Below are 23,202 nucleotides of genomic sequence, written 5' to 3'. Positions count from 1 at the left end.
AAGATCTTTCTGCAAGATCCAATGGAGACTAGTGATGCGCGATAAGAAACAAGGAGGCCTCGGTGTAGGCTCCCTTATATTGAAAAACAGAGCCCTGTTGCTAAAATGGATTTGGAGACTCTCTTCCCCAGGTACAAGATTATGGAAAATGATTATCTCTTCAATGTATCCCAATTTTCTACAACCAACCCTCCAAGATATGGAAGGATATTATGTCCATTGTTCAAATCGACGTTCACCATGTCTTCACGAATCATTGCAAATTCATGGTGGGGGATGGCAGTTTAACATCCTTTTGGCTAGACAACTGGATTGGTGACTACCCTCTCAAAACAACCTTCCCTAGACTATATCTTTTGTCTTCCTCTAAATCTACTTTGGTGGCTGACATGGGTAGATGGAGCAATGGAATCTGGCTCTAGTCCCTGCAATGGCGCAGACCTCTATTTCATTTTGAACAAGAACAACTATCACTTTTATCATCCTTGCTGGAATCCAAGCAAATGTTCTGCCACAAGATGGATAAGAAAATCTGGACCCTCAACAACGATGGCCTTTTCAGTGTAAAATCTTGCTCCAAAATGATGGACCAGCTACTATACGGTGGTGCCAAACCATTCCAATCTTCTGTTTGGATAAAACTAACCCCACCAAAAGTGCAACTTTTCCTTTGGCTCCTTGTCCAAGACAAAGTAACCACGAGAGATTTTCTATTTCAGCATGACTACCTCACCCTTCAGGAGTCAAGATGTGCTTTCTGCAATAAAAGCTTGGAATCTTCAAGTCACCTCTTCATTCACTGCCACTTCTCTTGGAATATATGGATGAAACTGCTTTCTAATCGAGGCTTTTGCAGTGTTTTTCCAAAATCTATTGATGATATGTGTTACCAATGGTCTTCTATGGTTAAAGGCAAACAACAAAATCTCTCATGGCAACTTCTTTTCTCATGCGTTGTTTGGAATCTTTGGCTTCATCGAAATGATGTTATTTTTAATGACGCTGCCCCTAGCCTTCAAATATGTTTCTCCATGGTGCGCCAAAGTATTGTTTTATGGCTGAGGCTTGATTCCAACTCTTTAGAGCTTAATATAGAGAATGTTTAGTCGGGAGGAGTTGGTTTCTTATGATTTGTTTGTTCCTCTTTTGTTGCTCTCTCCTATTTTATGCAACAGTTTTTGTGATTTCCTTTCCTCTGCTTGTTCATCTGATGTAAGTTAGGCTATTATCTTTGTAGCCTTTTTCTTAATAAAATTTCAACTATTAAAAAAAAAAATCTTTAAAAACGGTGAAACATGCTTTTCATTAACATGTAGTTAGACCACAAATTGAACATGAATCCCACATCTTTAAGCCTATATTTTACTCATTTACCAAACCACACCATGCTTTCTAACACAAAAACATAGCCCACAATCAAGTGTGAAGATTATATCAAATGCCGTCAAGGGACAAAAGAACATGATGCCCATGGACGAAGGAGCAAAGATGTATGATTGATGACGATTCCATGTCAAAGACTACTTGCCTGGGATAAGTACAGGCTACGCAGCTAGCAGTACCATGGACAAATGAGCAATGATGTATGATTTGATGATGATTCCATATCAAGGAATACTTGCCCTAGATAAGTACAAGCTGTACAGCTAGCTAGCATACCATGGACGAATGAGCAAAGATGTATGATTGATGATGATTCCATATCACAGACTATTTGCCACCTCTCATATATCCGTGTTATATATATATATATCAGTTCTCGATACAAATAATGAATAGTTTCTTATGTTATAATCCAAGATCTGAATTAGAGGATCTTCAATACTTTTTTAAAAAAAAAAATCCATGAAATTGTTTGAGGGATACTTTTTTCAAAACAATACTAAACTAAATTATTTCCGGATTCTTTTAAAAGACCAATTTTTTAAAAAAAAAAATTGAACAAGACAACTTATTTTTTTTATTAAAAAAAGCATGAGTTAAACAACTATTAATTTAGATTTTTTGAAAGACTCGGATGCGTGAATCATTAGATGGACCAGGTTTAAAAAGCATGTTGTATATGAATGATGACATTTATTAATATATTTTTTCTAAAATTTAAACTTAAATTAAATGTATTTAGAAAAATATTTATTGAATGGTCTCGTTAGCTTTTTATTTATTTATTTATTTATTTATTTATTTACCATTCATAATCTTGCATATATCAAACCAAACTCATTACAACCATATAAAATTGACTGATTATTAAAAGTGTTCCACTAAATTACATATGGCTTAAGATTCTCATGGATTCTCATCATAGTAGGCTTTTTCTTGCATCAAATAAAAGAACGAGTCAACTACAATCATTAAATTAATTAAGTTTTGAATCAATTGTAATCTTGGCTACTTAGTTGCTAGTAATCCTTTCCATTTCCTTACCTTTAAGTCTCATTCTTGGACCCGATAATTTCTAGTGATCTATTATTTATTCAAATGGAGTGATCAGAAATCATTAAAACGAAGAACAAAAGATACTGATTGTTGTTACCCATTTTTTGGTTTCCACAAAACAAGACAAAAAAATAAAAATGAGAAAATACAAAAAAAAAAAATATATATATATATATATATTCAAAAGAAATCCAAAAAAATAATAGAAGCAAGAAAATGATACTAGAATGCCGAAGAAAGGTCAAAATTGGTTTAGGAGGTTCAAAAATGCAAAAGGTTAAAATTTGACAATATATTTTTTACTATTGAAGCCCTAGGGACAAGGAAAATTCAATTTGAGAAAGAAAAGTTCAAAAATAAGATGTTTATGGACTCAATTAAATTTTATCCAAGGTTTAATTGGATTTATAGAGGGTTTGATTACAATAAAATTGATCTTTTAAGACAATTTAGGCTTTTATTGGAAGAAATTAAAGTTCTGGGGTCCAATTATAATTTTGAAGGATTGATTTAGTCAAAATTGCATAATTATTGAAGTTTGATGGTCAATTAGGGACTTAATTGAAACAATCCAAAACCAAGGACTAAACTGGAAAAGGTGCTAAAATCAAGGGAGCCAATTACAATTCATCCGGGGGCTTGATTAGAAAAGTTTCAAAAACAGCCAAGGACCGAATCGAAAATATTCATTTGAGTGGTGAAACGGCGCCGTTTCCTTAAACACTATTGATCATCATCTTCAAAGCAGCCATTTCAGCAGACAAGAACTGCAAGAAAATGCCGCAGATTGCTTGATTGCTTCAGTTATGGGACCGTCACCGAACGTCTTTAATATAAAAGAAAAAAACGCATGTAATTTTGGCTATAAAAGCTTTGAAAAAGAACGAAACCAGGGTGCAGAAAGAGGGGGAGGAGAAGGAGACAGCAGAAAAGGAAAACAGAGGGAGGGAAAAAGATTCACAATACACAAAAAGAAAAATACAGAGAGAAGGAAGAACAAAGGAAGAGCTGAAGAAGAGAGCAGCTTCGACCTATCAGCTTCACCATCGTCTTCGTCCTCAAGCAACAGCTTCGCCTCCAGCTGCACCAGGGAACAGGGGGAAAGAGGGCAGAAAGAAAAAACAAAAAAAAAAAACACAGGGGGAACATGGTAAAATAAAAAAGGAAACGAAGAGCAGCAGTGCCAGCCAATGCACGAGCATCAACTGCACCAGAAAGAAAAAACCAGAGGGGGAAAACCAGAGGGGAATGACAGAGGAAAGGAAAAAAAGACAGCGAGAGAGGGGAAAGACGGAGGAAGAGACGACGAGCAGGAGACAGACATAGGGGAGAAAATAGGAGAGAACAGAGGGGGGCCAGGAGGAATTAAACTCTGAGAGCAGCGAAATACGAACTGAAGAAGAGAAGAACAGGGGCAGAACATCAGGGGAAAAAAAAAAGAGAAACAGAGAAAAGAAAACAAGGAACAAATACGGTAAAGAATAAAAAATTCTGTGATTTTCTGCGATTTTTTTTACTTCATTTTAATCGGTTTGTATTTTTATACTGTAAAGATACAAATACGGTATTAAAATATTGAAAAATATATTTTTATGCATACGGCCAAGTCTCTCTAAAAAAATAAAATAAAATAAAATCATATTATGTCTTCAAAAAAAAAAAAAAAGTTTTAGCATGGATGTTTAACTTTAATAATCAGTTTATTAAAGTTACAAGAGCTAGGCCAATATTTCAAAAAATTAAAAAAATTATTATTTTGTTTTTCTTTTAATATCTAGGGTTATGATCTTATACGTAAGACATATTCTGAATATTAAATTTTTTTTGTTGATGTTAGAACGGTTGGGGTTTTACCCGATAAGATAAAGATCTATTTACCGAAGAGGACTTTTCTTAAACCATAGACGAACCAATAACTAAAAAACACGACAAGATCTTAGATTTTATCAGACAATTAAACAATGCAGTCTACCTTAGGTAGGGCGTATTTGGGGTGTTAATATCTTCCCTTTACACAACTAGTCCCCGTACCCGATCTCTGAGACCAGTTAGGATTCCTAGTGATCAAATACTAAGCGGCGACTCCCACTCTATTTTTCCACTAATAAAAGTCAAGAATTCCTTATCTCCCGACATTTGTGATATTTAGACAATTGATTTTAAAGGGCGATGTTTTCGCCCTAACGCTGCACAAGTGCGACACTGATCTTGTCACAATATTAATAATGCTAGCTACTAGGAAGATACTGATCTTGGCACAAAATAATACTAGCAACTAAGAAGTTTCCTCGCTGATGATCCCACACACACCTTTGGGCCCAAGAATGTATATCTAGTGGAGATCATTTCATGAGCTCAATCAAGCCCTTCACTTTCCAGGAAATGAGTCTTTGCAAATATTTGACTTTCTGTGACTATTTAGACCTTAAAGTGACAAGTAGGAATAGGAAAATGAAAGACCATGTTGATAATTAGGGAAATTCTAGCCCTATTACTCGGCATAAGCCATAGCGAAACAGCATCTTGCTCCCATTCTCACCACCCCCCCCCCCCGGTTTCTTTCCTTGAGAAACAGTTTATCACACCTGTGGCGTATGGGATGATGTCAATAAGAAGGTTCTTGTGGTCTAATTCTGCGGCTTAAATTGTTAGTTTATGTTACTTGGAAATTATCTCCAATTCAGCTGTTGTGGTTGTATAAGCTCGACCAATAATTACTCATGAATTTTATTTCTGAAAATTTATCATATATTCATCACGTCACAAGAACATATATTCATCACGTCACAAGAACATGATCACTCCTAGTTTCTAGCAGTAATAAGTTGAGAATAATGGAATGTGTTGAGTTGTGCCTTAGCCAACCTTCTTATTTATATAGAGGCAGCAGAACATTGTAGTAACTGTAATAATTACATCCTATATAAGAATCCTATTCTGATAGATATGTCGCACCCGACATCGTAGCGGCCTTAAAAATTCTTTAAATGTATTTCATGGAAAGAACATATTTCTGACATCCTATTCTTTAATGGGAATATTCTTGTTTAAGAAGTCGCCACCTAGTATTATGGTCACTAGGAACCCTAACTGGTCAAAAGAGATTCTATGGTACGTGATTGGTTACGTAAAAGGGAAGATATTATCACCCCTTAAATGTCCTGCATGAGGCAGGCTGCATTTCTATTATTTGTCATTGATTGCTAACATATTTTTTTATACCATGATGGTTTGCATATAATATTCCTGACTCTGGTGCCAGTGAATATTTAACTACGGATATTTTCAACTCTGGTATTGGTAAATATTATGTAGATATCAGAGTGAATAAATTTAAATAATTACCTTTTTTAATCCTGATTCTGACGTTGGTGAATAAAAAAATAAAAATCAATTTATTTTTTACTTTTTACACATGCACATTATTTTTATTTTTATGTAGCTAAATAAAAGCAAAAATACAATAAAATAAAATAAAATAAATTTTTATTAGTATTTTTTTTATTCCTGACACTGGCGTCATTGAATAAACCAATAAATTTATTTTATTTTATGTTTTTTTTTTTTGCATGCACATTTTTTATTTTTTAGCTAAATAAAATGCAACGAATAAAAATAATATCAATTTAAACCAGTGTTTTTATTCCTGACTCTGGCGTCAGTGAATAAACCAATAAATTTATATTATTTTTATTTTATTTTATTTTATTTATTTTTTTGGGCTGGGCTGGGCTAGCATATATATTTTTTTGGGGCTGGGCTGGGCTGGGCTAAAACCCAGCCCAGCATACATATCTTTGGCTGGGCTCAGCTCTGCTCCACAGGTGCTGGGCTGAACCCAGCCCGGACCGGGTCACTGGCCCAAGCCAGTGACCCGGCTAAAAAAAAAAAAGCAGATACACGCGTGAAACAAATCACGCCTGCATCAACAGTGCGACGGTAATTAAATTACCTTCGCACTGTTCAAACATTATTTGAACACCGAAGAACAGAGAAAAATGGAAAAGGCGCACCTGTTTCTGGCGATTGAAGAAGGTTGCAGTGCAGATGTGGCTGCTTTGAGTCGGTTGCTTTCTCTTTCTGGCGATGCTGAGGAAGGTTGCAACGACGGTGTGGCTCGACTGCTTTCTGTCAATAACCCACAGTTCGGTGATCAATTGGGTTTCTGCAGGGACGAAAACAGTTCGGACGAAAACTGGTTTCTTGCAGGGACGAAATCTAGTGATCCGTGACTCCCCTCAACCTTTCTCTCTTTTTCTACGTTTGTATTTTTTTTTGTTTATGCCCTGTTTTTTCACTCTATTTTGGGTTGATGTTCCTGTTCTTCTTTGTGTTTTTGGGTTAATTACTCTCTTAACTCTATTTTTCCTGTTCTTAACTCTACTTTCTCTGGGTTTCTGCATTGCTTTATGGGTTTCTCTTTCGTTTTTTTTTTTTTTTCTGGGTTTCTGCCTCCTCATATTCTAGGTTTTCTTCTTCCTTTTATAGCCAAGCTAACCCTCTAACCAGTTCTATTTTAGCAAGACTGTATTATGAATCCACGAATGAGATTATCGGCAAAAGACTTGGTCCAAGATCAGATTTTTTGTAGATTATCAGCTCCCCTGATGAATCGGAAGTTCTCCTGTTGAATCGTGATGGAGAAGAACGCACGACTGCTCCTTAGCAACAGTGCCGTTTTGGCTGAAAAACGGGAGTTTTCAATTTGACCCCTGAACTTTGGAAATTTTGCAATTGGACCCCTAAACAAATAAAAATTTCTTTTAATTTTGCCCTTTTATTGGATAAATTTCAATTAAATCCTTAAATTTGTGTACTGTTTACAAAACAGTCCTTAATTCCTGGATTATTCAATTTGGTTCTTAATTAATTCTTTCAATTTTGCCCTTTTTTGGATAAATTTCAATTAAGTCCCTGAATTTATTTAATTAATTAAATCAAAGTTTAATTAAGTCCACAAACTTATTAATTCTTCTAATTTCATTAATTAAAGTAATTCAAATTTTAAATAAATTTTCAAACTTATTAATTCTTCAATTTCTGACCAATTTATTCTCAAATCTGATATTTTTATCCCCAAACTTCTAAATTTGTTGTCAACTATATTTAATTTTATTATTTGTTCAAAAATTAGGTTATGACAAGATACATGAGTAACTGTAATGATTACAACATCCTATATTAGAATCATATTCTATAATATGCCCCTTCAAGCTGAGGGTGGGGAATCAACCCGAAGCTTGAATCGAAAAGCAGTAAAGGATGCAACAGGAAGCGGTTTAGTGAAGACATCAGCAAGTTCATCCCGAGAGGGAATAAAACAAATCTGAATTTCTTTCTTGGCAACATGGTCATGGACAAAGTGATAATCCACTTCAACATGCTTAGTATGAGCATGGAACATAGGATTTGCTGAGAGATAAGTAGCACCAAGATTATCACACCAAATGGTAGGGGCAGAGACTGAGGGAACCTGTAAATCTGTTAACAAGTATTGAAGCCAAATGACTTCAGCGGTACCATCAACAAGGGCTTTATACTCAGCCTCAGTAGAGGAGAGAGCAATAGTTCGTTGCTTGCCGGATTTCCAAGAAATCAGCGTCTGACCAAAAAAGACAAGATATCCACCCGTAGACTTGCAATCATCAATACTACCATCCCAATCTGCATCTGTAAAGCCATGTAGAGCAAAAGAGGAGCCTCAAGTGATATGGAAACCATAAGATGTTGTACCTTTACGATAGCGTAAAATACATTTGACAGCAGCCCAATGAGAATTTGTAGGAGCATGCATAAACTGACAGACTCTATTAACAGCAAAGCATATATCTGGACAGGTGAAGGTAAGATATTGAAGAGCACCCATGATTTGACAAAATCGTGTAGGATCAGAGAATGAATGATCTGGTAATAAAATGACTTTCAAAGGGGAGACTGGAGTATCAACTGGTTTGCAGGAAGTCATACCAGCTTGGGTGAGGATGTCAAGAATATATTTATGTTGACGCAGCATTAAACCCATACCGGTAGACTGAACTTCAATACCTAAAAAGTAGTGAACAACACCTAATTAAGTCACGAAGCTTGAACTCAGAGCTGAGTAACTGTATAAGGTGATGGAGCATAGCAAAGTTGCTACCCGTGAACAGAATATCATCAACATACACCAGGAGATAAAAGATATTAGTACCCTCAGATAAGATAAACAGGAGGTGTCAACCTTGGAAGCTCAGAAATCGATGGAGAGCAAAAAATCACTTAGATGAGTGTACCATGCTCTCGGTGCCTATTTCGAACCATACAATGATTTGTACAATCTGCACACATGAGATGGAAGAGAAGAGTCAACGAAACCTGGAGGTTGTTTCATGTAGACCTCTTCAGTAAGAATACCATTAAGGAAGGCATTATAATATCAAGCTGATGAATCTTCCAATTTCACGAAACCGCGATAGAGAAAACCAATCGGATAGTGGCCTGCTTAATAACTGGACTGAAGGTTTCAAAATAATCAATATCTTCCTGCTGGGTAAAACCTCTAGCAACAAGGCGCGCTTTATAGCGCTCAATACTACCATCAACACGACATTTGATCCGATATACCCATCTACTACCAATAACATTCATCGAAGGATAAAGTGGAACCAAAGACCAAGTGCGATTTTCGCGTAAAGCGGCGATCTCATCACACATAGCATTATGCCAAACTTCATACTGGTCAGCATTAGATAATGCAAAAGGCTCAGAAAAGGGAGAATATAGTACCCGTTTGGAGGTAGAAGTAGTGGCAACGGAAGCAACCAGATTAGCTATCTTTAGCTGCTACGGTCTAAGAGTCATAGGATGTCTATTGTGTGTTGGTGGAGACACAAGGGAACAGTTGTAGCGAGGAGACCTTTGGCAGCTGATAAGAAGACAAATCAACCATAAGTTACAGACCAGCGGGAGAGGATGATAAAGAAGCAGCCTCAAGCACAGGACTATCAGCAGAGAAGGGGTTGGAAGTAGAGACTGAAGCTGCAGGAGTGCTGGTTAGGGAGGGCGAAGTAGAGGAGGGACTAGAAAGTGCCCCAAGACCATGAGGAGAGGAGACCAATTAACGATCTGAACCTGCATCATAAGGGTTAGATAAACAAGCATGGGATGATGGCCAAGGGATGGGTGGAGGCTGTGGTCGGGTGGCTGTTTAGAGTGGCAAAGCGAAGTGTTGTGGGTTGTTTGGGTGGTTAGTGAAAGGGGGTGGCGGTGGGTGGTTTAGCAAATTTGGGAGGGTGACAGTAGCGGATGGGGTGGGGGTTGTGGTGGAGACCTTTGCAATCTGTTCAGAATTATCAAATGGAAACACATGTTCATGGAAGCGGACATGACGGGAAATATAAATACGGTGAGATGCAATGTTAAGACAACAATAACCAAGATGCGAGGAACTATATCCAAAAAACACACATGGAGAGGAACAAAAATCCAATTTATGATTATTATATGGACTCAGAAAAGGAAAATAGAGACACCCAAAGGTACGTAAAAAATGATAATCAGGAGACCGTTGAAATAAACAATCAAACGGAGAGTGATGAGTAAGAATAGGAGTAGGCATGCAATTTATAAGATAAACAGAGGTTTCAAAAGCATAATTCCAGAATTGAAAAGGTTCTTTACATTGCCCTAAAAGAGTAAGACCTGTTTCCACAATATGCATATGACAACGCTCTACTGTTCCTTTTTGTTCATGAGTGTGGGGACAAATCAGACGATGATAAAAATGTGGATAGTTTTCGGTATTCACCACCCAAATCAGTTTGAACAGATTTTATTTTTAATGAAAATTGACGTTCGATAAGAGTCTGAAATTGATGAAAAACAGAGTAAACATCAGATTTGGCAACGAGAGGATAATACCATACATATTTAGTATAAGCATATTTAGTATAAGCATCAACAAAGATAACAAAATAACGATAGCCATCTGAAGAAAAAAGGGGAGCAGGGCCCCATACATCACTAAAAATTAATTCAAGTGGAGCAGAAGTTTTGTGACCCGTAGGTCCTAAAGACAAACGCGATGATTTTCCTAAAGGACAAATTTGACATTGAAAATTAAGACGTTTGTTGTTACAAATGATCTTATTTTTCGAGATTAACAATTGAAAAATACATGAAGTAAGATGACCTAGTCGACGATGCCATAAATCGGCAGAGGCAGAAGTGCAGGGAGACCAATAGGCTTGAGGAACTGACGTGACAGAAGACTTGGTCAGGGCATAGAGACCATCTTTACTCTAACCTGAGAGAAGGACTTCATGGGTGTTGAAATCCTTGACATAAAACACACGAGGGTGAAATTCAAAATAAACATTATTATCAAGACAAAATTTCTTAACAGAGAGCAGAGGTTTCGTGATTGCAGGAACATGAAGAACATTAGATAAGGTGAAAGAAAGATGTGGTGTATATATTTTTGTATGACCAAGATGAGATATAGGAAGGCCCTTACCATCACCAACATGCAAATTATCATTACCAAGATACGGTTCTGAAGCGGTCAAGGTGGCAAGATTAGGTGTGACGTGTTGATTGGCACCGGTATCCAGAAACCAATCAATAGAACCAGTTGAGGAGAGATTGTGTTGCACTAGGTTGGCAGTAGGTTGTTGGCCATAACCTCACTGCTAGAATTGAGGGCAATGGGGAGCTGTATGGCTGAAATTCTGACACAGTTGGCAGCGTGGATTCTGCCCCCTATTGCATTGCCAAGAGCCTTGCCTATTGTCGCTGAAGGAGGAGTTTTGGAAGCTGCGGTGATCAGGTCTGGAGCCAGCAAATCGGTTGCCTCTGCTGTTGGACTGGTTGGGATGCCAACCACCGTTGAAGCGGCCGCTGCTGCGGCCAGAATTGCTAAAAGTCTGGCACTGCGCAACAAGAGCAGAAGATGGAATGTTGGGTGTGGGCAGCAGAGGAGCATGTATGGCAGCAGAAGATTTGTAAAGAAATTCATGTGTGAGGAGATGGTTGTGAAGATCTGCATATGATAAAGGCTCAGCCTTGGTAATAAGACTGGTAACTAAGTCTTTAAACTCTCCCCGAAGACCACGAAACACATATAAATTGAAATCTTCAAGCGAAACTGGCCAACCAGCAGCGGCCAATTCATCAAATAAGGCCTTTGCTTTTTGCATAAATTGAGTTACTAATTCATCACCCTGTCGAAGATCCTGAAGAGAGTTGTGAAGTTGCATAATACGAGAGTTGGAGGTGGAAGCGAGAGCTCGCTTAAGAGTGCCCCAAGCTGAATAAGAACTTTGACAGCCAATAACAAGATGCAAAACTTCCATAGATAGGGAGGAAAGAAGAGCACTTAGAATGAGTTGGTCTTGTTGTTTCCAGGTTTGAAAAAGTGGATTTACCTTAAGAGAGATACCATCATGGGAAAGAACATGTGTTGATGGAGATGTGTTGGAGCCATCAACAAAACCAAAAACTCCTTGGCCTAGGAGATAAGGTAGCATCTGCATACGCCAATATAAATAATTGGTGTTTGTTAAATTGAGGGAGATGACTTGATGAGTGTGAGAAAGGGAGATAATGCTTGCGGCAGTAGAGGCAGCAGAGGCAGCAAATGTGGGCTGCAAGAGGAGGCGTTCACCAGCCATGGCAGAGGAGAATCCAGGCGGTGACGCAGCAGAGGAGGCGCTGCAAGAGAAGAGGGTTGCATTGTCGGAGAAGAAGAAAGCTGGACTGCTGGTGCTGCATAATTTGAAGATGTATGTGGCGACTGTTCCATTGAAGAAGGGAGGCTGGGAGGCTGGGAGAAAAGTAGGTTTAATTTATTTTAGAGTTTTATGGCTCTGATACCAAGTTGAGAATAATGGAATGTGTTGGGTTGTGCCTTAGCCAACCTTCCTATTTATATAGAGGCAGCAGAACACTGCAGTAACTGTAATGATTACAACATCCTCTATTAGAATCTTATTCTGATAGATACATGAGTAACTGTAATGATTACAACATCCTATATTAGAATCCTATTCTATAACATACACTCGAGGCACATAGATCGACTTAAGACATGGACTTGTCGAGTGCGATGCCACAACATCGAGGTGGGGTCCCTTCACAACAAGATCCATTTATCTGCAAGTACGAGGTTTAGTTGAAAGATAACCTTTCAATGTAAGTTTGTTTAGTTTTCACAATGACATGTTTAATCATTTTTGAAAAAATAATTTCATTTAACGAATGTAATTTCAGGTTTACAAACATCGAGGTTACGAGAACAATAATATTGGCTTTTAAATCATTGATTAAAATTCCATTGTTTCAATGGAGCCAGGTTTTCAAACATCCTGAACAAAAATCACAAGTCGATGCATAATTTTCAAGGTTCAAGGTTTATATTAACTTAAATATTCTTTTATGTTAATTTGGACCGTTTATTGAAATTACTAAAATTTTTCTTTTATAAATTGTTACTTCAAAGAAAAATTTGAATGGGAGAGTGTTGATAATAATATTGTGAGGAGGGTTTGAGAGAATTACATTGCAATTAGGTAATATTGAATTCAGGATAATTTTTTTATTTCAAATATTAAAATTTTATTTTTCATTTACTAACAAATAATTAATTTGTACCATATAGGTTGTGTGATTTTTTATATGAGACGTTAAAAAAAGCTAAAAAATTTGCAAAACAAAGAGAGTTTTCAAGTTATAATAATGTGGCGGTTTAGAAGGATTTCAGATTACTGCACATCTTAGAGGTTGTATGGGAAAAATCCATTCAGCAAGTGGCATCCACATGTTTCATGCAATGGTCACAGTCTGGTGTAGAAAATCAAAACCAGCGTGTTCACGGTTTCGTTACCATGCACACTGACGGCTCTGTTCCGTTCCTTTTGCATGCAAAATAGATGAAAAGATTTTTTTATTAGATCCATTTTTTACTAGTTGTTTTTTATAAATATATTTAGCTGACAATATTTTTTCTCTTTCAGGCTACAGTTCCTAGATGTGAGTCAAGCTCGATGAAGCTTTTTCTTAAAACGTATGTGCAAAGTGATGACCGCAAAAAAAAATGCAGCACTTTGTGGATAACCAAGCTTAATACTCTGTGGTATGTTGGCTTTCAATCTCTTTTTTTCTAAGTTAGTATTTCCTTGAATTTAATGAATTTATTTTTTCTTTCTAATCCACATATAACTATCAGTTAAAGAAGTATACACATGGATGATCCTTTGACCTATCTGGATCTCGATCCGGATTTGTGATTGGAGGTAAGATCATCCAGTAGACTCGATAGAAGTCATACATATGAACTCTCTAATACTACAACCGAGAACTTGTGGATGACTTGTACTGCTTCAATCGTTTGGATGCTCGCAATCGATTCCAAGCACTTAAACTCAAGAGTTCGCGACAATGTTCGACCAACGAGTACAGACTCGGATGACCTATCTTAATGATAAATGTGAATGGCTTACTACTGATCATAAATAACTCCATCAATTGGTAATGGAGATGGGATCATAGATGGATGGTTCATGTACACCCTCTAATTGGCTCCATGGTCCCCATGATGACCAACCTCCTCCTTCTCCTCTAGCGCCACCTTTATTTTAAATTTATTGTATTTGAACATACAAATATTTAAATTTGTAATAAATAATTTATTTTTATATTATTTTAATTATTTTTCTGTTTCTATTAAATATATTTTTATTAATTTTTTAAAAAAATATTATTGACGGGGTTACCAACGACACAACTCTATCATTATATTCTAGACAATTGAAAAAGAATTACTACAAATACCACTATTACTAATGAGGTTATTGACGAAACTAGATCGTCGGTATATTGCAGAGAGTTGGAAAAAAAATTACTGCAAATGTTACTGCTACTATTAACTTACCTACAAAATTATAGATGGTATTTTGTTGGTAATATGTTATATTTACTGATGGATATACTGACAGATAAATAAAAACACTAATGACATTACGTACAATTTTCCTGTTAGTGATATGTTAAATTTACCGATGGAGTTACTAACAGAATAAAGCAAGTAAATTTTTTTTAGCATGCTTTGTCCGTCTGGAAATCCATCAATATATTTATTATGGATAGACTCATCCATAATCTATAAATTATTGATGAGAGTTTTTCTCATTGATTGTTTTTATTTGTGAGTCTGTTAATAATATATAGATTACTAGTGTAAATATGAATAGAAATTTCTGTGGATAAATATGTTAAATATAATAGTTGCTTAAGGTGTCTGAGATCTAACCTATGGAATTTGATTTGATCTGATTGGATCTGATTGGACCCCTTGTGTATTATCTGGCATCAATTCAGGTCGGTTGTCAGATTATCAGTTTTTGTTTTTTTTTTTTTTGGTGGTTAGAACTACCAGTTTTTCTTAGGCAAATTTTTAGGCCATTATTAAAGTTTTCTCGCCATTGACACCATTTTTCTCCTTTTGGACAGTGCATAATTTCTAGTGGTGTCATTATCAATTGTGCTTGCGTTTTCGTCTTTGAATATTTTGCTATATCTACCTTTTAGTCCCTTTGCTCTATATAAGGAAGCAGCATCGGAGGCCATTTTTCAGACAATTAGCTCTCTAAAACGAAAGGGAAACTACTTCATTGTATACTTCGAAGATGGTGCCGCATGGGTTCAGGTTCAATCCCACTGATGAAGAGCTCATCCAATTCCTAGACAGAAAAGCTTCTGGCCAAGAAATGCCACTTCATTTCATTCTCGAAACAAATGTTTACGAGCGTGAACCACAGGATCTTGAATGTGCGTAATATGCCCTATGTTTTTCTTTGTTCTACTGCATGTAGGGCTCGTGATTTCTCTTCCCTTTTCTCTGTAATAATGGTATAGTGGAAATGAATTTTTCAAGCTTTTTTGCACGTATACTATATATTTTCTAGGGTTCAAGTTTAGAGGGATAATATCATATTCCATGATCTTGTCCATCCATTGAAATTTACAGTATCAATGTTGAGTTTATGGTATTTTCTACCTTACTATGATATCTGACAGCATAAGTCAGATCTCTATAACAAAATTGTTACATGCAGGGAATCAAACCGCTCCTTTAAGCAATGGTGAGAGATACTACTATTGTACGAGGGAGACAAACTATTCGAGGGAAGTACTCGGTCGAGGATGGTGGAAAGCTACGAGCCATGTCAAGAAAATACATGCTAATAATGATGATCAACTTCTTGTTGGGAACAAGAGGCCTTTAACATTCCATAGGTTCAAGGACAATGAAAGAAATCGCAATAATGCCGTCAAGACTAACTGGATTATGCATGAATACAGCCTTGAATCAAGAACCACGGTACTGGTTTTAATATTTTTGCGTGCACTGTTCTAAGTTAATTCGTCTTAATTAATTATATGCATCTTCTTATGTTTGTTTCATTTGTACTACGTACTTCCATTTTGTTAGGACTGGAGGCTTTGCAAGATTAAGCACAAGGGGAAACCAAGCGTGCAAGAAGAGATGGAGAGTATGAGGAAACAATATTCATCGAGGAATGATTTCGAAGCCGGAAGTTCGACCATTTTTGTCGGTGGGCAACAGCAGCAGGAACAGACCTCATCACGGCCAACAAATTATGAAGGATATGATCATGAATCCTATTATCAATGGAACAATATGCAGCAGTCACCACCGTCTCCATATGATCCTTATCTACCGGCGCCACCGAGTACTAGTAGTGGTCACTATTATGTGGAGCAGCAAGAGAAGTTAGAGTCCAGTGATGAGCACCCATTTCCTAGTCTTTGGTCTTGGACGAACTAGGATTTTGTTGCATCTAAATCCAGGTTGCTATGAATGTAAGAAAAAATTGCTTGTGCATGTTTTTGTACAGGGAAGGATGTCTCGTTGCCTTTCTGTTACTGTAGTCATTATTGCTATGTTGGAAATAAATACGATTGTTCAGTACTTGTTTATCGCCTCATTTACGACGTTGTTCTTCTTTCTTGGTGCTAAAAATTGGAGCTATACCGATTAGCTACCCTTCATACATACTAAAATACATTGATGCTACTATTTTTGGTAAAATTGGGGAATATCTTCGGATATATATCAACAGAAACTAAATACACATTTGTTCAAACAAGAATCAACATCTATTCATTTTTTTATTTGATATTTTTTTTGAAACCTGCAACAATAATGATGGATATTATACAAGAAAAATACACAAATTCAATGTTGTTCAGCAATATTGCATCTATATTCACAAGAATCATGAATTTTATTTCATTACATGTCAAATTAGAGTTAAATAATGTGTATTTATAGTAAATCCCGGTCATTCTAGGGATATCAATAATTTTTAATAATATCTAATTATCATACCACGGGGGTGTTGGCCCTCAACCTATCAATCATTTCGCTGCCCTTGTATTAATGTAACATTGTTTATAAGCTACAAACTACAATGATATATCATTTATAGATATTCTTGGATCTACACCAATTGAATTTTCATAAAAGTTATTGACAAAAAAAAAATTTTAATAGTGAATTATAGGTCACACTGTACTTAGGAACCGTTTGGCCAAAAAATTCAAAAAACATTTTGCTAAAATTTAATACGGTTTATACTTTTTGGATCGTTTTAATATGCTGATGTCAAAAATAATTTTTAAAAAATAAAAAAAAAATCATTGACATGCATTTCGGCACGAAAAGTTATTTGAAAAGCAACCATTACCATATTGCGAAATATATTCTTAGCTAGGTTGTGTGTTTGTAATACTTGTAAACGTACATCAAAAAATATACTTTTCTTGATACACCTAGTTGCATTAGTTCCAATCCTTTTTATTTTTATAAAAAGAAATATACTTTTCTTTTAAGTTTTTGACGTACAGTACAGTACATTCGTATTGTGAATTATCATACATCAAGACTTTAAGTATAAATATGTACAGATAGATCAATTGAATCCATAGAGTGAAGGAGGATTTGAATGTTCATATTAACAGATTTAAATATCGTAACTCTCATCCTCTTCAAGAAGTAAAATTCAGATTCAGCTCTAATTCGCATTATTGAATTTTGTAGGGTCAAAACACACGCAAATGAGTAATATTCCTACACATAACTATCAATCCAACATCGTCCACTTACTTGCTGCTTAGCTACATGTGGAATGAATGCCAACAGTGTTGTATATATGTACAGTGGAAAATGTGAAGAATGCATCCTTCCGTTCATACTAATTTAGCTCTAGCTAGGAGTCAAAGGTACGTATTTTTTTTGTGAGATTTCAATGTGTGAAAAGGAAACAAGAGCAAGCACCCATGCATGGAATATGGAAATGAATGTGAGTGACTATCCACAAATCATCCGCAAAGGTACGGCTTGTATTGTCAAATACTAGCAATATTAGCTAATAATTCGTGTTCCTATCCAACTGGTAGCCAACAAGCATCCTTTCCTATCCAACTGGCCCTCTCACACGCCAAGGTAGGAAACATCCCAACACATGAGGAAAAGGAGGGTGGTTTTACTTTTCCTTAGTTCCAGATCATTGAAAAGACCCCATTGATGTTGATTGGAACAAGGAATAGGAACAGTCGGTCATCATGGAATAAGAACAGTGCTAGTGTAGGGAAAAATATTAATTATATTTTGAGATATATAAATATAATTTAAATTATTAAATTAAAATGATTTCTTAAATATAAGAAAGTCTTGATATTAAATGGTCACAAGTTTAAAATTTTACAATTCTTATTTATTTAATAAAAATTAAACACAAGATAGCGTTAAAACTTTATCTAACAACTTCAATTATTAAGTTAAAAATGATTCTTTAACAAATTAAGAATTTTAGTTTATGTAGAGTTTGATACAAAGCTTGAAGGTTTCTTTATAGAAGATGTAACAGGGTTGGTGTAAGTAAAATGAACCCTCAATGCTCCTCCATTCACCCTGGTGGCTTCAGAGAAAAGCCATTGTGGTGCTTTAAATGGCCTCGTGAGTAGAGGTCATGTCGAGCTTTTATCTAGGTTGTCAATTTTGTTCTGTTTCACTTGGAATGACTGAAACATTCCATATCAATTCAAAAAACAGAGCAAAACGAAATAAATTTTATCTCATTTTAAATCTCGATCTGTTCCGGATTTTTCGCTTACATTCCGCCCGGAACATTCCGGTTTTATTCCATATGTTCCATTTCGCTCTTAAAAAGTCATTGAATCAAATTGAACCTTGTTTAATTTAATTAATTAAACCACTCGATTATAAAAAGCTCTTTTTCATTACTATTTTCAATAACAATGATATTAATAATAATATTAAAAATTATTATTACTATTTTCATTAACGATGATATTAATTTTTTAAAATTAGATTTATCACTAATATATATGGTTTATATTCATGTTGTTTTTTTTTTCATGTTTATACTTTATAGGAATTTGAGCAAAATAAGGGATGCTTTAGATTCCATTAGTCTTGATAACATTGACCTAACTTTATATTTAAAATATTTTTATTAAAACATTTTACTTTCATAATATTTTGATATTTTGTTTAAGTTGAATTATTTTAAGTTAAAGATCTATTTAATCTTGACTATTTAGAAATATTTTAAATTTTAAAATTATATTTGTTTGGCATTGTATTTGTATTGCATAATTTATAATTAATTTATCTTGAATTTGAATTATGTTTGTTGAATATATATATATGAATAGTACAATCCCAAAACGACACGCTAAAAACCCTATGAAACTAAAATATTTCATTTTAATTAAAAAAAAATAAAATTAACAACCTTAGTTTTAATAGCATAGGCGAGGTAGGAATTGAGTTACATCTTAGCTGCTTAGCTTCTCGTGGAGGAGAACTATTTTTGGGGTTCGTTTAATTGCCAATATTCTTCTGTCTTTCAGCACAGTACACAGAATTTTATTAGTTCAAGGAAGGACACCATGGATTTCAACCACTGTTTACAGCAACGAATAAAATACAAAGAGGGACTGCACAAACAGCTTGCAGTACTTTGGGGAGTATGGTTAATAGTATGGTAGTGGTTGTTTTTTAAATAATTTTTTATATTGAAATGCATGCTAATAATTTTTTTATTTTTAAAAAAATTATTTTTGATATCAGCACATCAAAACAATTCAAAACATATAAATTGTATTATATTTTCATAAAAAAAATTAAATTTTTAGAAACCGCGTTCGCAAACGGTTTCTTATGAACCAAGAGGCGCGGAGGGAACAGCAGTTCATAGGAAAACAAAATCGGCAACAACTAAGTTTTTTATTCAGCAGCAAGCAAGATTGATACAGTCAATGCAATACCAAAAGGGGACATCCTTCATGAAAGACAAGACCATGCTATCCAACGGGCACGTGTAGGGCCACGGCTCATGCAAATGCATGCATTTTCCAAGCCTGTTGGATGACTGAGGTTCCTGTCATTCGCAAGTGATCATGAAATTAATCCTCGGTTGGACACGCATCTGCTACGTCCATGGCTACTGAATTCATTGAAGAACAGCTTGCCTTAAAGTCCTTTGTATCTATGGGGCCAAGTAAACGACGTAACAAAAAATTCAGACTAAAAACAATTAACAAGCTGAAAAAGGCCCACATGAGAAGCAGAAAACTTTGAAAAAGAAAAATTGGGTTTTGCTGTGTGAGTTAAAACAAAAGGGCATTTAATGACTAAGAAATTAGTGGTGAATTATTAAACAAAATTCTAAAGGAGACAAATTTTCCATACACAACGAAATTATCTTTTTACCCTTCACAATTTAAATCTTTTCAAAGGTAATATGGTTTTATTTTTGCTATTACAAGATTGAATATGAGTGGAGAATTCTTTTAATCTTTTATTTGCTTAGCATAATGTCTAAATTACCTTTAAAAGTTGAATTTTCTTAACTGCATGAACATATTGGCTTCTTTTTTTATTTAGCATAGTATATTTACTAAATATCTTTTGAATAGAAAAATCTATAGCAATGATTGAAGGGCTTTTTGGTTTTTTTGTTATGTTTTTTTTTTTTTTTTTTTGTTAATATTGTGTGGGGTTAGGGATGCTCATGTATTTGTATAAATTAAATTAATTTAAAAATAAAAAAATTATTAGTACATGTAACCACGTGACTGGATGTGAAAGGCATCCGTATTTTTTGAACGACGAGTACGACTTTTACCAGATGCCAAAATATGCTTACTGTTGACTCTTTCAAAGAATAACGTTGAGGTTTGGTGGTGGTTGAATTCTCCCTTTCTTTCACTATCTTCCCCTTGCAACGCACGCTAGTCTAGCCAAAATTAAAGAGAAGTCCTGGTTTCATGAAATTAATGGTGCATCCTTGGTATTTCCCCATCGTTCTGCGTACGTTTTGTTTTTGAAAGCAACTGTCTGTTGCAATCCCTGTACTGCTGCTTATAATTATTATGATATAATTTTTCTAGCTCGTAATGTTGCTCTTAAATATAAATTCTTTACTTTAAACATCATTTTAATATCATACTTTATCCATCCATTCTTGTTTTTCCAAAGTAAGATTACGTTGCATGTTTGCCCAAACAGAAAGGAATGTCTATCAGCACATCAAAATAATTTAATATAAAAAAAAAATATTAAATTAAAATAAAGAAAAAATAAAAAAAATTTAATTTTTTTTAAAATAAATTTAAAACACAAAAAAAAAAACAGGTCTTAAGACTTCTTGAAATCATTGTAATCTGGTAGGGTGGGCAACTTTTAGGCATCAAAAGGCTTTCAATGCAAGATTGTATAATAATACCCTTTTTTTTTCTTGCTTTTAAATGGATGCATGGCATTCATTTGGTGCCTGCAAAGAGCCTGTTTCCTGGTGAGCCATTTTTACATAATCATGATGACAAATAATTTCCTTGTTAAATCCAGTATTTTGTTTATATATTAAGTTTCTGTTGTCAGCTATCAAGTGGGGAAACCGTCAACTGAAGACAGATCCTTGTTCTTCTACCGTTTAATTGAGGCTGCCTTATCAGTTGTGGTGGACCAAAGAAATCACAAGGATCTGCACCCCTTCCTGAACTTCTCGAGGCACAAAAAGTGGCGAGTGGCCCAAAGGCCTCAGAGTTAAAAGCCAAGATAGAAGCTGAGCAGCATGCTCTACGCCGAATGCGCATGTGCCTCAGAGATATTTGCAACCGGTAAGACCATAGTCCCAGTCTTATGAGAAGATTGGTATATAATGTTGACATCACACTTGTGGTTTTACCCCAAACCACATCTTACCTCAAAACGATGTGATTTTACTGCCTCGATGCAACAAGAAATTTTTATTGAAATGGTCTAAACAAAACACGGATATGGTAGAGCGTGGTAAAATGATTTGAACAAATCACATCTAATTTTTATTGAATAGAATCAAATTTCAAAATAAATGAAGAGGATGGGAGAGTCAAGTATGTGGTTACAAACCAAAGAGAGATGGGAGGAGCTAGATGAGAGATAAAGTGAACGTTTTAGATCCAAAAGAGAATGAAATCAATGAAAAGTGGCCTGGGTGAGGGATAAGGTCAAGAAAGAGCGAGTAGACTGTATGTTTCTGTGCACTCGCATGTGAGAGAGAGGAGGGGGGTTTCCTAGCAAGGTCTGGTATGTTGTCTGCATTTGAAATTACATCACCCTATGATCATCCCACTCAATTGGTTGTTACGACACATATTTCTTGTTACATGCAAGCTGGTTGTCTTTGTCCAGTATTTGTGCTTCCTTTCACTGTTTATGTAGAATTTCAAATGACTAAAAGAAAAGTTTGTAGAAGAGTTTTGGCAGAGAAGATGAGAAGAGAATTTTGTATTTCTTTTTCTTGCTATTCCAGTAGTGCAGAACTCTGCTTTTATACACATTACATGTAATTAATAACAGAATTCTAGATTTTAGGAATTAATTCATCTCAACCATTCATTAGTTGAGGGCTACGATTAATTCTTACACATGTAAAAAACGGTTTGTAACAGAAAAAACAGTTATAACAGCTATAACTACTTTAACTGTTTTTTAACTGCTGTAACTGCTTTGTAACAGAATCTTCTTCTTTCATCCATTCTTCATTCTTCTCGTTATAACCACAGGATTTACTTCTGAAGCTTTAACAACAAGTAATCAGCTTAACTTCCAACAGCCTCTCTTAAGCTGCTTACTGGTTTAACTCCAAGATTCAATCTTAATTGCTTGAATTTGTCTTTAGGCAATGCTTTTGTGAAGATGTCTGCAAGTTGTTCTTCACTTCTGCAAAATTTCATATTTATTACTCCCTCTTACAGAGCCTCTTTTATGAAATGATACTTCATGTTTATGTGTCTAGTTCTTTGATGAAAGACGGGATTTTTAGCCATTGAAATTGCTGACATGTTATCACAGAACAAAGTTGTGGCTTCGTCTTGCATTTCACCAAAATCATCATGAACAAATCTTAACCAAATTGCCTGAGCTGTTGCTTCAGATGCTGAGACATACTTAGCTTCTGTAGTTGATAATGCCACTGTGTTCTGTTTCACAGAAGCCCAAGAGAATGCTCTACTTCCAAAATTGAATGCATAATCAGAGGTGCTCCTACTGTCATCTTCACTTCCTGTCCAATCTGCATCACAAAATCCAATAAGAGTTGTTGATTGATCCCTTACGTATTCAATCTCATAGCTGAGAGTTCCTTGCACATATCTTAGGACTCTCTTTACAGCTCCTATGTGAATTTTGGT

The 23,202-nt window shown here is 35.4% G+C and overlaps 1 protein-coding gene across 1 annotated transcript; it reads left to right on the top strand.

Moving 5' to 3' along the window:
• Positions 1 to 15,101: 15,101 nt before the first annotated feature.
• LOC118038541 (NAC domain-containing protein 72-like) lies at positions 15,102 to 21,652 on the top strand. The gene is made up of 4 exons (XM_035044918.2): positions 15,102 to 15,243; positions 15,531 to 15,796; positions 15,908 to 16,248; positions 21,484 to 21,652. The coding sequence occupies exons 1-4, from the start codon at positions 15,102 to 15,104 to the stop codon at positions 21,650 to 21,652; spliced, it is 918 nt and encodes a 305-aa protein (XP_034900809.2).
• The last annotated feature ends 1,550 nt before the right edge of the window (positions 21,653 to 23,202 follow it).

Source organism: Populus alba, chromosome 17 (genome assembly GCF_005239225.2).
Source record: "Populus alba chromosome 17, ASM523922v2, whole genome shotgun sequence".
NCBI lineage: Eukaryota > Viridiplantae > Streptophyta > Magnoliopsida > Malpighiales > Salicaceae > Populus > Populus alba.
This window is presented reverse-complemented; position numbering and strand designations above follow the sequence as displayed.